This window comes from Mobula birostris, chromosome 6, assembly GCF_030028105.1.
Source record: "Mobula birostris isolate sMobBir1 chromosome 6, sMobBir1.hap1, whole genome shotgun sequence".
Lineage (NCBI taxonomy): Eukaryota > Metazoa > Chordata > Chondrichthyes > Myliobatiformes > Myliobatidae > Mobula > Mobula birostris.
In genome coordinates this window covers 119,716,976-119,732,513 of record NC_092375.1, presented here as the reverse complement: position 1 = coordinate 119,732,513, position 15,538 = coordinate 119,716,976, and the positions used below count along the sequence as shown (strand labels likewise).

Here is a 15,538-nt window from a genome sequence, read left to right as displayed (position 1 = left end):
AAAATCCTCCTGACCTGCATCATGTTAGAAGCAAAGTGAACTGGAGAGTGTGAATGAAATAGTGTGGTGAAGTTAAAAGACAGAATTTGGAGAATTCTTCGGTGATTCTGGCTTTGCCCTGAGATGATGCAGAATAAAATTGTGCAGCTGCTGAGCCTAGAAGTAAAGAAATGGTTTTGTTGACTTCATGTTTGTAGGGTGGAACTATTTATGTGTTTGATATCTGTGTACCTTTAAGATCTGTTGTCCTGTACTACCTTGTGTGTCATGTGGTACAGCAGGGCCCCGTCCTTCCAAGTAATTGATTGACAGACTGTGGAAAGTCCAATGAGGCCGGAATTCGAGCTCTGATACCCTCCAGTCGAGCGCTGTGATTGTGATCAGCTTCAGGTCCACTGTGTCCTGAGTTACCGAGGAGACGGCTTCCACATTTCATTTATTTTGCAGTGTTATTTGACTTCTCTTTGAAGCAACATGGCCCAGCTGGTGGAGTGTGTGCCAAATTTTTCCAACGGGCAGGACAAAATGGTAAGGATGTCAATGGGCTGTACTTGTGCCTGGTGAGTGACTGCCAGTGTGTTTACACCTCATAGAAGGGTAAATAGTCAAAATAACTGATCCAAATGGACGTTGTCCTGAATGGAGCAGCCTCAAAATGGAGCCCAGATGGATAAATAGTATCTGGGTGAACGTCTTGTAATCCACGCTGAGGGGAACATCAGGGATCAGTTATACAAGGAGAATAAACAATCGACGTTTCGAGCCAGGACTCTTCATCAGGATTTATCAAGAGGTCTGGTGGAGGACTTTGGCCTGAAACATCGACAACTTATTCCCCTCCTTAGATGCTGCCTGCCTTATTGACTTCTGCAGCATTTTCTGTTTGTTGCTCAAGACTTCCAGCATCTGCAGAATTTCAATTACATGTGGGTATCGCCCCATTTTTTTCAACCCCATTCCTCTGCCTTCTCCCTGTAACCCTTCACCCCCTTACCATTCAAGAGCCTATCAATTTCTGTCTTAAATACAGCCAATGGCTTGACCCCCACCACCCGCTGCAGCAACAAATTCTACACATTCACCACCCTGTGGCTGAACACATTCCTCCTCTTATCAGTTGTAAAGCGATGTCCCTTTATTCTGAGGCTGTGCCCTTGGAACCGAGACATTGCAGAACCCTGAAGGTTTCAATGAGATCCCCCCTCATCCTTCTGAACTCCACTGAGTACAGGACATCAAATGCTCCTCCTACATTCATCCAGGGGTCATCCATGTGAACCTTCATCTGCACCCTCTCCAGGAGCTGAGCATCTTAAATACAGGGCCCAAAACTGCTCACAATGTCCATATGTGGTCTGATCAAAGCCTCAGCCGTACATCCTTGTTCGAGTCCTCTCAAAATGGATGCTAATTTGACTTCTTGACTAATGACTCAACCAGCAAGCTAACCTCGTGAGAGTCCTGAACGAGGTCTCCCAAGTCCCTTTGCACTTCCAATTTCTGAATTCTTTCCCCATTTAGAGAACAGTCCACACCTTTACTCCTCCTGCCAAAGTGCATCACTCCACACTGTATTCCAACCAACTGACTCACTTTCAAGGACTGAACAGCTCCCGTTCTCAGTATTATTTTTTCACTTGTATATGTAGGTGTTTATTTATTGAGATACAGCACGGAATTGGCCTTTCCAGCCCTTCAAACCAAGCTGCCCAGCAACCCGAGCCTAAACACGGGACAATTTACAATGACCAATTAGACTACCAACCGGTACGTCTTTGGACTGTGCAAGGAGGAATCCCACAGGGTCAGGGGGAGAAGGTGCAGACAGCAGCAGGAATTGAACCCAGGTCGCTGGTACTGTAAAGTGTTTTTGTGCGGTACCGTACTTGCACAGCTTGCCTTCCTTTGTGCATTGGTTGTTTGTCAGTCTTGTTTGTGCAGGGTTGTGCAGTGCATTGATTCTATTGTATTTCTTTGTCCTACTGTGAATGCCTGCAAGAAAATGAATCTCTAGATAGTACATGGTGACCTTGGTAATATATTTACTTTGAACTTCGATCTGCCACTTTGCTCACTCTCCCAACCAGCATAAGTTCTTCTTCAGACTCTCTACTTCTGTGACACTCTTTGCCCCTCCACCCATCTTGGTTCCATTTGCAAATTTTGCCACAGTGCCATCAGTTCCTTCAGATGGGTTACAACAGTAGGGAGTTCCCAGCAGGTCAATATTCGCCAGTGAAGAGAGAAGAAATGAGGTAATATTACCAATAGGTAACCTACAGCAGAACTGCTAGTTCTGATACAGTGGAACCACAAGGCAATAAGATAGAGGAGCAAGATTAGGCCACTCAGCCCATCTGGTCTGCTCCATCATTCCATCATGGCTGACTTATTGTCCCTCTCTACTCCATTCTCCTGCCTTCTTTCCATAACCTTTGACACCCCGACTAATCAAGAACCTGTCAACCTCTGCTTTAAATATACTCAGTGGCCTGGTCCACAACTGTCTGTGGCAAGATTCACTACTCTCTGGCTAAAGGAATTCCTCCTTATCTCTATTCTAAATGGACATCCCTCTATTTTGAAGCTGTACCTTGTCCTGGACTCCCTCACTATAGGAACCATCCTCTCCACATCCACTCTATCTGGGCCTTTCATTAAGTTGAGTCTGGAAAACTGCGGTATTATCATGTAGGAGAGGAGATAGAAAAAGAGGAAAGTAAGAAAATTTACTGTTGGAGGAGAAGATTAGTGGCTAAAGGAGGGACACTGAGGTTCTGGTCCTCCTGTTTTTGTCCCCTTTCCTTCACAGGAAGGAGAAATCACAAATGATCCATCAAAATATTGTCCTATTACTTGTTTACAAACTATATATAAAATTGTAACATCATGTATCTCGCAACTAATCACCACTCAATTTGATAACCACCGTATACAGTACTCACAGAAGAGCAGATGTAAAGGACAACTGATAATAGATTCTGTCATTCTAAATCAAGCCCAGTGGACAAGCAGAAATAGAAACATAGAAACATAGAAAATAGGTGCAGGAGTAGGCCATTCGGCCCTTCGAGCCTGCACCGCCATTCATTATGATCATGGCTGATCATCCAACTCAGAACCCCGCCCCAGCCTTCCCTCCATACCCCCTGACCCCCGTAGCCACAAGGGCCATATCTAACTCCCTCTTAAATATAGCCAATGAACTGGCCTCAACTGTTTTCTGTGGCAGAGAATTCCACAGATTCACCACTCTCTGTGTGAAGAAGTTTTTCCTAATCTCGGTCCTAAAAGGCTTCCCCTCTATCCTCAAACTGTGGCCCCTCGTTCTGGACTTCCCCAACATCGGGAACAATCTTCCTGCATCTAGCCTGTCCAATCCCTTTAGGATCTTATACGTTTCAATCAGATCCCCCCTCAATCTTCTAAATTCCAACGAGTACAAGCCCAGTTCATCCAGTCTTTCTTCATATGAAAGTCCTGCCATCCCAGGAATCAATCTGGTGAACCTTCTTTGCACTCCCTCTATGGCAAGGATGTCTTTCCTCAGATTAGGGGACCAAAACTGCACACAATACTCCAGGTGTGGTCTCACCAAGGCCTTGTACAACTGCAGTAGTACCTCCTTGCTCCTGTACTCGAATCCTCTCGCTATAAATGCCAGCATACCATTCGCCTTTTTCACCGCCTGCTGTACCTGCATGCCCACTTTCAATGACTGGTGTATAATGACACCCAGGTCTCGTTGCACCTCCCCTTTTCCTAATCGGCCACCATTCAGATAATAATCTGTTTTCCTATTTTTGCCACCAAAGTGGATAACTTCACATTTATCCACATTAAATTGCTTCTGCCATGAACTTGCCCACTCACCCAACCTATCCAAGTCACCCTGCATCCCCTTAGCATCCTCCTCACAGCTAATACTGCCACCCAGCTTCGTGTCATCCGCAAACTTGGAGATGCTGCATTTAATTCCCTCATCCAAGTCATTAATATATATTGTAAACAACTGGGGTCCCAGCACTGAGCCTTGCGGTACCCCACTAGTCTCCGCCTGCCATTCTGAAAAGGTCCCATTTATTCCCACTCTTTGCTTCCTGTCTGCTAACCAATTCTCCACCCACACCAATACCTTACCCCCAATACCGTGTGCTTTAAGTTTGCACCCTAATCTCCTGTGTGGGACCTTGTCAAAAGCCTTTTGAAAATCCAAATATACCACATCCACTGGTTCTCCCCTATCCACTCTACTAGTTACATCCTCAAAAAATTCTATGAGATTCGTCAGACATGATTTTCCTTTCACAAATCCATGCTGACTTTGTCCGATCATTTCACCGCTTTCCAAATGTGCTGACTCCAGCAGTTTCCCCACCACCGACGTTAGGCTAATCAGTCTATAATTCCTCGGTTTCTCTCTCCCTCCTTTTTTAAAAAGTGGAGTTACATTAGCCACCCTCCAATCCTCAGGAACTAGTCCAGAATCTAACGAGTTTTGAAAAATTATCACTAATGCATCCACTATTTCTTGGGCTACTTCCTTAAGCACTCTAGAATACAGACCATCTGGCCCTGGGGATTTATCTGCCTTCAATCCCTTCAATTTACCTAACACCACTTCCCTACTAACATGTATTTCGCTCAGTTCCTCCATCTCACTGGACCCTCTGTCCCCTACTATTTCTGGAAGATTATTTATGTCCTCCTTAGTGAAGACAGAACCAAAGTAATTATTCAATTGGTCTGCCATGTCCTTGCTCCCCATAATCAATTCACCTGTTTCTGTCTGCAGGGGACCTACATTTGTCTTTACCAGTCTTTTTCTTTTTACATATCTATAAAAGCTTTTACAGTCCGTTTTTATGTTCCCTGCCAGTTTTTTCTCATAATCTTTTTTCCCCTTCCTAATTAAGCCCTTTGTCCTCCTCTGCTGAACTCTGAATTTCTCCCAGTCCTCAGGTGAGCCACTTTCTCTGGCTAATTTGTATGCTTCTTCTTTGGAATTGATACTATCCCTAATTTCTCTTGTCAGCCACGGGTGCACTACCTTCCTTGATTTATTCTTTTGCCAAACTGGGATGAACAATTGTTGTAGTTCATCCATGCAACCTTTAAATGCTTGCCATTGCATATCCACCGTCAATCCTTTAAGTGTCATTTGCCAGTCTATCTTAGCTAATTCACGTCTCATACCTTCAAAGTTACCCCTCTTTAAGTTCAGAACCTTTGTTTCTGAATTAACTATGTCACTCTCCATCTTAATGAAGAATTCCACCATATTATGGTCACTCTTACCCAAGGGGCCTCTCATGACAAGATTGCTAATTAACCCTTCCTCATTGCTCAAAACCCAGTCCAGAATAGCCTGCTCTCTAGTTGGTTCCTCGACATGTTGGTTCAAAAAACCATCCCGCATACATTCCAAGAAATCCTCTTCCTCAGCACCTTTACCAATTTGGTTCACCCAATCTACATGTAGATTGAAGTCACCCATTATAATCTTTCATATTGTTATATTGACTACCAAAACGCATTTGATTTTGTCTCACACTCATGGTTAATAGAAGTTCATAATATAAATAAATTACACTCAATACTTGTCAAATTCCTTCAACATCTAAAGAAGCATTGGTGTACTATAATCACCCTATCTATTAACAACCACCGTTACCAAAATAAACCGAGGCATTTTCTAGGGCAACTTTCTAAGCCCACTATGGTTCTGTCTAGCTTTAAACCCCCTTTCTAATTTCCTGAATCAAACAAAAATTGGGTATCAGATTAGAAACAACAAAATGAATTACACCTTGACACATCTCCTACACATGGACAATTAGAAATTATACGCTCCTTCATCAGTAAAACTAAAGCAATTAGTTCAAATAGTAGAACTATTATCAAAAGGTATAAACAAGAGCTTTGGACTAGATAAGTGCAGATTATTAAACATAAAGGTGCAAAGAGCTAACAGAACTCAAAACAGAGCAGCAGGATATAATACAACCAGTAGATGGATATGAAATGTGTAAGTATCTGGGGTATCAAAAAGCAAAGTGCAATAAAGGGGAAATTTTCGATAGAATTTACCTCAAGGCTTAAGAAAATCTGCCAAACAGAGCTCAATAGTAAAAATATAATAAAGGCAATAAACACTTTTGTTATACACATATTGATGTATTCTTTTGGCATAATATCTTGGTCTGAAACTGATCTGGAAAATTTACAAAGAAAAATAAGACCTGAAATAACAAATTTTAGAAAACACTATGTACGCTCGAATGCACTTTTATTAACACTACCTAGGACAGGAGGGGGCAGAGGAATAACAGATATAAAAAATTTACACAACGGTCAGACAAAAGTTCTAAGGATATATTTTCATCAACAAAAACGAGATTCAGCACTCCATGTGCACATATGTAATTTTGGCGAGAAGTACACACCACTAAACTTAAATGAAAGCAGAACTCAGAAAAATGAAGAAGTTATCACTATTGAAGAAAGAGTTAACCAATGCAAGAGCATGACCCTCCATGGAAGACATCCCCACAATCTGAGCAGACTAGATGTCGACAAGGAAGCGTCGAACACCTGTCTCAGAGTTGGAAACCTCTTCCCAGAAACAGAAGGATTCCTTGTGGCAATAGAAGACCAGGTGGTTAATGCAAAAATGATCAAAAATACATAATAAAAGACCAACAAATTCAAGACAATGAATGCAGAAAATGCCAGGAGTTCCAGAAACTATCCAAAACGTTACAGGTTCCTGCAGCAGTTTAACTCAATCTGATTACTTAAACAGGCACAATCAAGTGGCAAACACCTTTCACCAAAATCTTACTTTAAAATACAATTTCATAAAAGAAACCATACCCTACAATAAATAAAAGCCTGGTCCAGTTTACAGTCAGAGACTCACAAAATTACATTACGACCAATCAGACATTGCAGATAGGACAATCCATAATAACTGTCTGGATATAACAATACAGGATAAACAAACAAGAACAACTTACTTAATAGATATAACCATTCCAAACACACATAAAATACAGAAATCAATAAGTGAAAAACACCAGAAAAATACTGAATTAAAAGAGGAAACTGAAAGACTATGGAACATGAACAGGATATACATTTTCTCATCAGTAATATCTACAACTGGTGTCATCCCAAACTCACTACACAATAGCATTAAACAATTAGGCCAGCACAGCAATATTTATGTAAATCTTCAGAAAGCCACAATATTAAACACCACCAGAATAGTCCAAAAGTTCCTAGCAATTGAATGCATTTGGCTATGCCCGTACCTCAGGTTTTACCAGCTTGAGCTAAGAAAAAACAAAAATACAATAATAATAATAATAATAATTTTATTTATATAGCACCATACATTAAGATGCAACTTCAAAGTGCTTTAGAAAGTGTAAATATAGTCATAAAAATACAAAAGTAAAAATCATAAGTCAAACATTATATAGAATAAAATGTAATCAAATATAACAAATTATATAAATGTAATCACCCCTCAGAGGCATTAAGTAATCCTATAACTAATTAAAAAGCAGGCTTTTGGAATTGTATCGAAATGTTCCACAGTACTAGCCTGGCGTTTCTCAGTCGGTAGAGTATTCCAAATTTCTGGTCCATAAGAGCAAAAGGCCACATCAGCAGTTCTTATATGCTTGGCTCTAGGAGCACCATGTAAATCAGTATTCATGGACCTAAGTTTAAGATAAGGAATGTAAGGGGTTAGACTCTCCAAAATATACCGAGGAGTTATATTATTCAGAGCTGTATATATAATCAAGAATATTTTCACATTGATCCAAAAGGACATAGGCAGCCAGCGTAATGATGCCAAAACCGGTGAAATATGCTCAGATTTTCTTCTTTTTGGTTAAGACTTTTGCAGAGAACTGTGCCCACAACTCTCTGCGGTTTCTTGCAGTCATGGGCAGAACTGTTGCGTCCCAAGCTGTGATGCACTAGGATATTCTACGGTGCATCGATCAAAAATGGTGAAGGTCATCAGCTTTCTGAGGAAGCAGAGGCACTGGTGCATTTTCTAAGCCACAGGTCCACATGGCTGAATGAGGGCAAGTCCTTGGTGATGTTTACACACTGTGCGTTAAATATCCTCCCAGATGCTGTGTGGTGGTGATATACTTGCTGTGCCGAGGAATCTGCCTTCAGGAAGGCCTGCGTCTCTCAGTGGCAAGCATTAGTCATGTTGTTCTTCAGGAGTTGTCTGTCTTTTATTGGGACCTTTTCAGAGTCTGGCACATGATCAGCTCCAGTCAGAACCCCTAAACCCCACCAACCCCAACCCAACAGCAGAGCGAGACGTTCTGCCTGCTCGAGTAGCCAGACAAAGTGGCAGACTGCTCAGTGAAGGGGTGAGTAACAATTCACTGATCAAAGATTAGTTTTATTTGCAACATGTACGTTGAAACATTGCAACATACGGTGAAATGTGTAATTTTGCGTCACATCAGCCAGGATTGTGCAGGGGCAGACTGCAGGTGTCACTAGACTCTCAGCAGCAACAGAGCACGCCCTCAACTTACTAACCCTATCTGTACGTCTTTGAAATGCGGGAGGAAGCTGCAGCACCTGGAGGAAACCCACTTGGTCATGGGGAGAACTTACAAACTTCCCACAGACAGCAGTGTGCAATAAACCCTGATCGGTCGTTGCTGGCACTGTAAAGTGACATGCTCAATGCTGCACTACTGAGGCCCATGCTGGAAAAGCTTCCTGCAGTCCGGATACGTGGGGGCTCATGGGTTTGGGCAGAGATTGACTGTACTCAGTCACCCACTGAACCCAGACCCTGAAACTCCCCTTCAATAACCAGTTACACCCCATGCCTGTCAGAATCTCCCCTTCAAGAACCAGTTACCCACCATGTCTCTCAGAATCTCCCCTCAAGAACCAGTTACCCACCATGTCTGTCAGAATCTCCCCTTCGAAAACCAGTTACCCACCATGTCTATCGGAAACTCCGTTCAAGAACCAGTTACCCACCATGTCACTAGGAAGTGGCCTGTGCAGAGATGATTCCTGAACAGGCCACTCTCCAATTTTCCTCACCCAACCTCTTGTCCAGACCCGGAGATCAGTCTGAAAGGGAGTCCTCCTTTGACATAGAACATTACAGCATAGTACAGGCCCTTCAGCCCACGATATTTTAATTTACTCTAAGCTCAATCTAACCCTTAACTCCTACATAACTCATTTTCCTATCATTCATGTGCCTTTCTAAGAGACTAGTAAATGCCCCTTATGTATCTGTCTTTACCACCACCCCCGGTAGAGTGTTCTACATACCACCACTCTCTGTGTTTAGAACTTACCTGTGACATCCCCCCCTATATTTTTCTCCACTCACCTTAAAATTATGCCCTCATGTATTAGCCATTTCCACCCTGGAAAAGGGTCTCTGGGTCTCCACTCTATCTATGCTTCTTATAATCTTGTACACCGCTGTCAGGTCATCTCTCATCCTTCTTTGCTCCAAAGAGATAAGCCCTAGCTCGCTCGACCTGTCCTCATAAGACATGCCTTCTAGTCCTGGTAAATCTCCTCTGCACCCTCTCCAAAGCTTCCACATCCTTTCTATAATGAGGCGACCAGAACTGAGCACAATATTCCAGTGTGGTCTAACCAGGGTGTTATGTAGCTCCAACAACACCTGCCGGCTCTTGGACTCAGCTTTACATTTGGGGACATGGGGTGGAGAATGCTGCTCTGGACGCTGCCCTGCATTTAGTCCCTGAAGTTGTTTCATTCATGGCCTGGAGGAGCCAATGCTTCATGTGCCAATGGTGAGTGAGAGATTATGGCTCCTGTTTCAGTGTTTGTGGGAGGTGCTCTTCAGAATATTGGTTGCACTTCAGTCCCGTGCTACTCTCTGCGAAGGCTGAGAAAAGTCCATCTCCCACCCCCCATCCTCACCACATTCTACACAGGTTATATTGAGAGCATCCTGAGCAGCTGCATCACTGCCTGGTTCGGGAATTGTACCATCTCGGATCGCAAGACTCTGCAGCGGATAGTGAGGTCAGCTGAGAAGATCATCAGGGTCTCTATTCCCACCATTACAGACATTTACACCACACGCTGCATCTGCAAAGCCAACAGCATTATGAAGAACCCTACACACCCCTCATACAAACTCTTCTCCCTCCTGCCATCTGGCAAAAGGTATCGAAGCATTCGGGCTTTCACGACCAGACTATGTAACAGTTTCTTCCCCCAAGCCATCAGACTCCTTAATACCCAGAGTCTAGACTGACATCTACATTGTTTATTATTATATTGTAATTGGTCCTCTACTGTGTCTATTGTCTTGTTTATTAATTATTGTACTGCCCTGCACTGTTTTGTGCACTTTATGTAGTCCTGTGCAGGTCTGTAGTCTAGTGCAGTTTTTGTGTTGTCTTACATAGTCTAGTGTAGCCTTGTATTGTCTCACTTAGTCTAGTGTAGTTTTGTGTTGTTTCATGTAGCCCCATGGTCCTGGAGGAATGTTGTTTTGTTTTTACTGTGTACTGTACCAGCAGTCTATGGTCGAAATGACAATAAAAAGTGATGTGACTTGACTTGACTGACCGTGGCCAACCCATGTGGAAAAGGGTGAGTCACCCAGGGGAGCCCCTCTTCGTCTGCTCCTGGGCCTGGGCAAGGTGGCAATTCACAGGTCCAGGCAGCAGGCCATCAAAGTGTCTGTTTGAGGTGACCACCCTCCCACAATCTGTGGATATGTTGGTGCTGGCTTGTCCCTGGAGAAGGAGGTCGTGGTGTCGACTGGCTCGCTGAAGGGCTCCCAGGATCTATGGGCTTCGCAGGGGATGGAGAACACATTTCAAAGTTCGAAGTAAAATATATTATCAAAATATGCCACCATGAGATTAATTTTTTTGCAAGCATTCACAGGAGAATAGCAAAATACAATGGAATAAATGAAAAACTGCTCACAATGACTGCCAAACGATCAATGTGCGAAAGAAGACAAACTGTGCAAGGACTACAAAAAGTAGATAAATAATACTGAGAACATGAGCGCCAAGTCTCTGAAAGTGAGTCCATAGGTTGTGAAATCAGTTCAGAGTTGAGGCTCCGAACTCATGAGACTCCGAGGCAAATGTTTGACCTTTTGTGACTGTTTTGGATAAAGTTATTTTAAAAGGCAGTCAGAATAGACAGTCAGTCAGCATCTTTGTCATAGGGTAGAAAAGTCAAATCAGAGGGCATACATTTAAGATAAGATGGGGTAAGTTCAAAGGAGATGTGTGCTCAAGTGTTTCAGAGAGGATTGGGTGCCTGGAATGTGCTGCTGGGTTGTTGGTGTAGGCAAATATGATAGAGGCATTTACAAGGCTCTTGGATAGACACATGAACGTGCAGAGAAATGAAGGATATGGATCATGCACAGGCAGAACTAAATAGATCAATTTGGCATTATATTAATAATTGGGGCGTGGGGCCTGTTCCTGTGCTGTACTTTTCTATGTTTTAAACAAAATACTAAATTGGGGCCTGACTTTGAGGGCCTGAAGAGGAATTGAAGATTGGACGCAAACAAACAACAAGTTAGATAATCTGCCCCATTGAGATCTCCTATATTGGACAAGTGTGGCAATCATGTTTGCCTGAATGATTTTATCATCCTCATTGGGGAATTGTGTTTGGACAAAGCGACAAGCAGCCCAGCCTTTGGTCGAGGTCTGAGATATCTCGTATTTGTATAGGAGGAGTCTGGAGCACTTTAATCTGCTGGAGGAACTTACGGGGTTGAGCAGGTTCTGTGGGGGGGGGGAACAATTAGGGTCACGACCTCTAGTTCTAGTCCCATTCAACCTCAGTGGAAAAGGCCTGCATTTACCTTATCTACAACCCACCTAATTCTGTATACCTTTATCAAATCTTCCCTCATTCTTCTACGTTCTATAAAATCCTAACCTTTACAAACTTCTCCTAAAAATCAGGTCCACAAGTCCTGCCAACGTCCTTGTAAATTTTCTCAGTATTCTTTCTTGACAATAGGTACTCCTGTTTGAGTACTGTTGGGGGGGGACAGCCTACCTGGGGGAAGCAACAGTGGCTGTGCCTCTGGCACAGAGTCTGGCCCTGTGGTTCAGAAGGGTAGGGAAAGGAAGAGGATGGCAGCAGTGATAGGGGACTCTATAGTCCGGGGGTCAGACAGGTGATTCTGTGGATGCAGGAAAGAAACACAGATAGTAGTTTGCCTCCCAGGTGCCAGGGTGCAGGATGTTTCTGATCGCGTCCAAGATATCTTGAAGTGGGAAGGAGAACAGCCAGAGGTCATGATACATATTGGTACCAACGACATAGGCAGGAAAAGGGAGGAGGTCCTGAAAACAAACTACAGGGAGATAGGAAGGAAGTTGAGAAGCAGGACCACAAAGGTAGTAATCTCAGGATTACTGCCTGTGCCACACAACAGTGAGTATAGGAATAGAGTGAGGTGGAGGATAAATGCGTGGCTGAGGGATTGGAGCAGGGGACAAGGATTCAGATTTCTGGATCATTGGGACCTCTTTTGGGGCAGGGGTGACCTGTACAAAAAGGACGGGTTGCATGTGAATCCAATATCCTGGTAGGGAGGTTTGCTAAGGCTAATGGGGAGAGTTTAAACTAGAATTGCTGGGGGGGTGGGAACTGAACTGAAGAGACGGAGGAAGAGGCGGCTGGCTCACAAATAGAGAAAGATTGGAGACAGTGTGAGAGGGAGGATAGGCAGGTGATAGAAAAGGGATGTGCTCAGACTGATGATTTGAAATGTGTCTGTTTTAATGCAAGGTGTATTATGAGCAAAGCGGATGAGCTTAGAGCGTGGATCAGTACTTGGAGCTATGATGTCGTGGCCATTACAGAGATTTGGATGGCTCGGGGCAGGAATGGTTACTTCAAGTGCCAGGCTTTAGTTGTTTCAGAAAGGACAGGGAGGGAGGCAAAAGAGGTGGGGGCGTGGCACTGTTGATCAGAGATAGTGTCACAGCTGCAGAAAAGAAGGAAGTCATGGAGGGATTGTCTACGGAGTCTCTGTGTGTGGAAGTTAGGAACAAGAAGGGGTCAATAACTCTACTGGCTGTTTTTTATAGCCCACCCAATAGTAACAGGGACATCGAGGAGCAGACAGGGAGATAGACTCTGGAAAGGTGTAACAATAACAGGGTTGTCATGGTGGGAAATTTTAATTTCACGAATATCTATTGGCATGTCCCTACAGCGAGGGGTTTAGTTGGGGTGGAGTTTGCTAGGTGTGTTCAGGAAGGTTTCCTGACACAATATTTAGATAAGCCTACAAGAGGAGAGGCTGTACTTGATCTGGTATTGGGAAATGAACCTGGTCAGGTGTCAGATCTCTCAGTGGGAGAGCATTTTGGAGATAGTGATCACAATTCTATCTCCTTTACCATAGCATTGGAGAGGGATAGGAACAGACAAGTTAGGAAAGCATTTAATTGCAGTAAGGGGAAATATGAGGCTATCAGGCATGAACTTGGAAGCATAAACTGGAAACAGATGTTCTCAGGGAAATGTACAGAAGAAATGTTGCAAATGTTCAGGGGATATTTGCATGGATTTCTGCATGGGTACGTACCATTGAGACAGGGAAAGGATGGTAGGGTACAGGAACTGTGGTGCACAAAGGCTGTTGTAAATCTAGTCAAGAAGAAGAGCTTACAAAAGGTTCAAAAAGCTAGGTAATGATAGAGAGCTAGAAGATTATAAGGTTAGCAAGAAGGAGCTCAAGGAAGAAATTGGGAGAGCCAGAAAGGGCCATGAGAAGGCCTTGGCAGACAGGATTAAGGAAAACCCCAAGGCATTCTACAAATATGTGAAGACCAAGAGGATAAGACGATGACAGAATATAGTATTAATGGTAAGACTCTTGGCAGTGTGGAGAATCAGAGGGATCTTGGGGTCTGAGTCCATAGGACACTCAAGGCTGCTGCGCAGGTCGACTCTGTGGTTAAGAAAGCATTGACCTTCAATCATGGAATTCAGTTTAGGAACCGAGAGTAATGTTGCAGCTGTATAGGACCCTGGTCAGACCCCACTTGGAGTACTGTGCTCAGTTCTGGTCGCCTCACTTTAGGAAGGATGTGGAAACCATAGAAAGGGTGCAGAGGACATTTACAAAGATGTTGCCTGGATTGGAGAGCATGTCTTATGAGAATAGGTTGACTGAACTTGGCCTTTTTTCCTTGGAGCAACGGAGGATGGGAGGTGAGCTGATAGAGGTGTATAAGATGATGAGAAGCATTGATCGTGTGGATAGTCAGAGGCTTTTTCCCAGGGTAGAGATGGTTAGCGCAAGAGGGCATAGTTTTAAGGTGCTTGGAAGTAGGTACAGAGAAGATATCAGGGGTAAGATTTTTATGCAATGACTGGTGAGTGTGTGGAATGGGCTGCTGGCGACCGTGGTGGAGGCGGATACAATAGGGTCTTTTAAGAGACTCCAGCACAAGTATATGGAGCTCAGAAAGATAAAGGGCTATGGGTAACACTAGGTAATTTCTAAGGTAAGGACATGTTCAGCACAGTTTTGTGGGCCGAAGGGCCTGTATTGTGCTGTAGGCTTTCTATGTTTCTATGTTTATTGACATCTTTCCTGTAGGTAGGTGACCAGAACTGCACACAATACTCCAAATTAGTCCTCACTTATATCTTATGCAACTTTAACATAACATCCCAACTCTGGTTCTCAATACGTTGATTTATGAAGGTCAATGTGCCAGAATATCTCTTTATGGCCCTATCTACTGTCAACTTATTACCCTGACAACCATCAGGCTCCTGAACCAGTGTGGAGAACTTCTCTCACCTCAACTTTGAACAGACTTCATTAACAATGGATTTGCCTTCGATGACTTTCAAGGACTCCACAACTCATGTTCTCAGTATTATTCTTTTGTGTTTGCACAGTTTGTCTTACTCTGCACACTGGTTGTTTGTCGGTCATTGATTCTATAGTATTTCTTTGTTCTACTGTGATCTCAGGGCAGATTATGGTGGTGTCAATTTACTTTGAACTTCTGGGGTTGAGAACCTGCATTAGCACTGAGTGTGGAGAGGGAAGATAACCAGTACTGGTGTGAGGTGGTGGTCCGAGGTGACTGGTGGATTGAGGAGGGATGTAAGATGACTGGCAGGTTGTGCCATGTAGGAGAGGGGAGTGGGGTGGATTTGAGACAATGGCAGGTGGATGATAGATGTAAATCAGACAAAGAAACAAAACTAAGTGGCAAATAGAGTGAGGAGGTGGTGGTGGGGGGGGGGGTGGAATATTGGAGGTGAAAAGCAGGGATGCTGAATGTCATTATCATCATCATTATATGCCGTGTCATGACATGAGGCGATCATGGCTTTCTCTCTTTCCATGACCATGACTGTTCTTGGAAAATTTTTCTACAGAGGTGGCCTGCCATTGACTTCTTCTGGGCAGTGTGTTTACAAGAGGGGTGACCCCTGCCATTATTAATATTCTTCAGAGGTT

The 15,538-nt window shown here is 43.6% G+C and overlaps 1 protein-coding gene across 1 annotated transcript in view; it reads left to right on the top strand.

Annotated features, from left to right (window-relative positions):
• Window positions 1-333: 333 nt before the first annotated feature.
• Window positions 334-15,538, top strand: part of ftcd (formimidoyltransferase cyclodeaminase) — a 58,144-nt gene continuing 42,939 nt past the window's right edge. Inside the window, exon 1 of the mRNA XM_072261170.1 lies at window positions 334-528. Within this exon, the coding sequence (XP_072117271.1) occupies window positions 475-528 (54 nt within the window). The 5' untranslated portion in view covers window positions 334-474. The remainder of the gene's footprint in view (window positions 529-15,538) is intronic.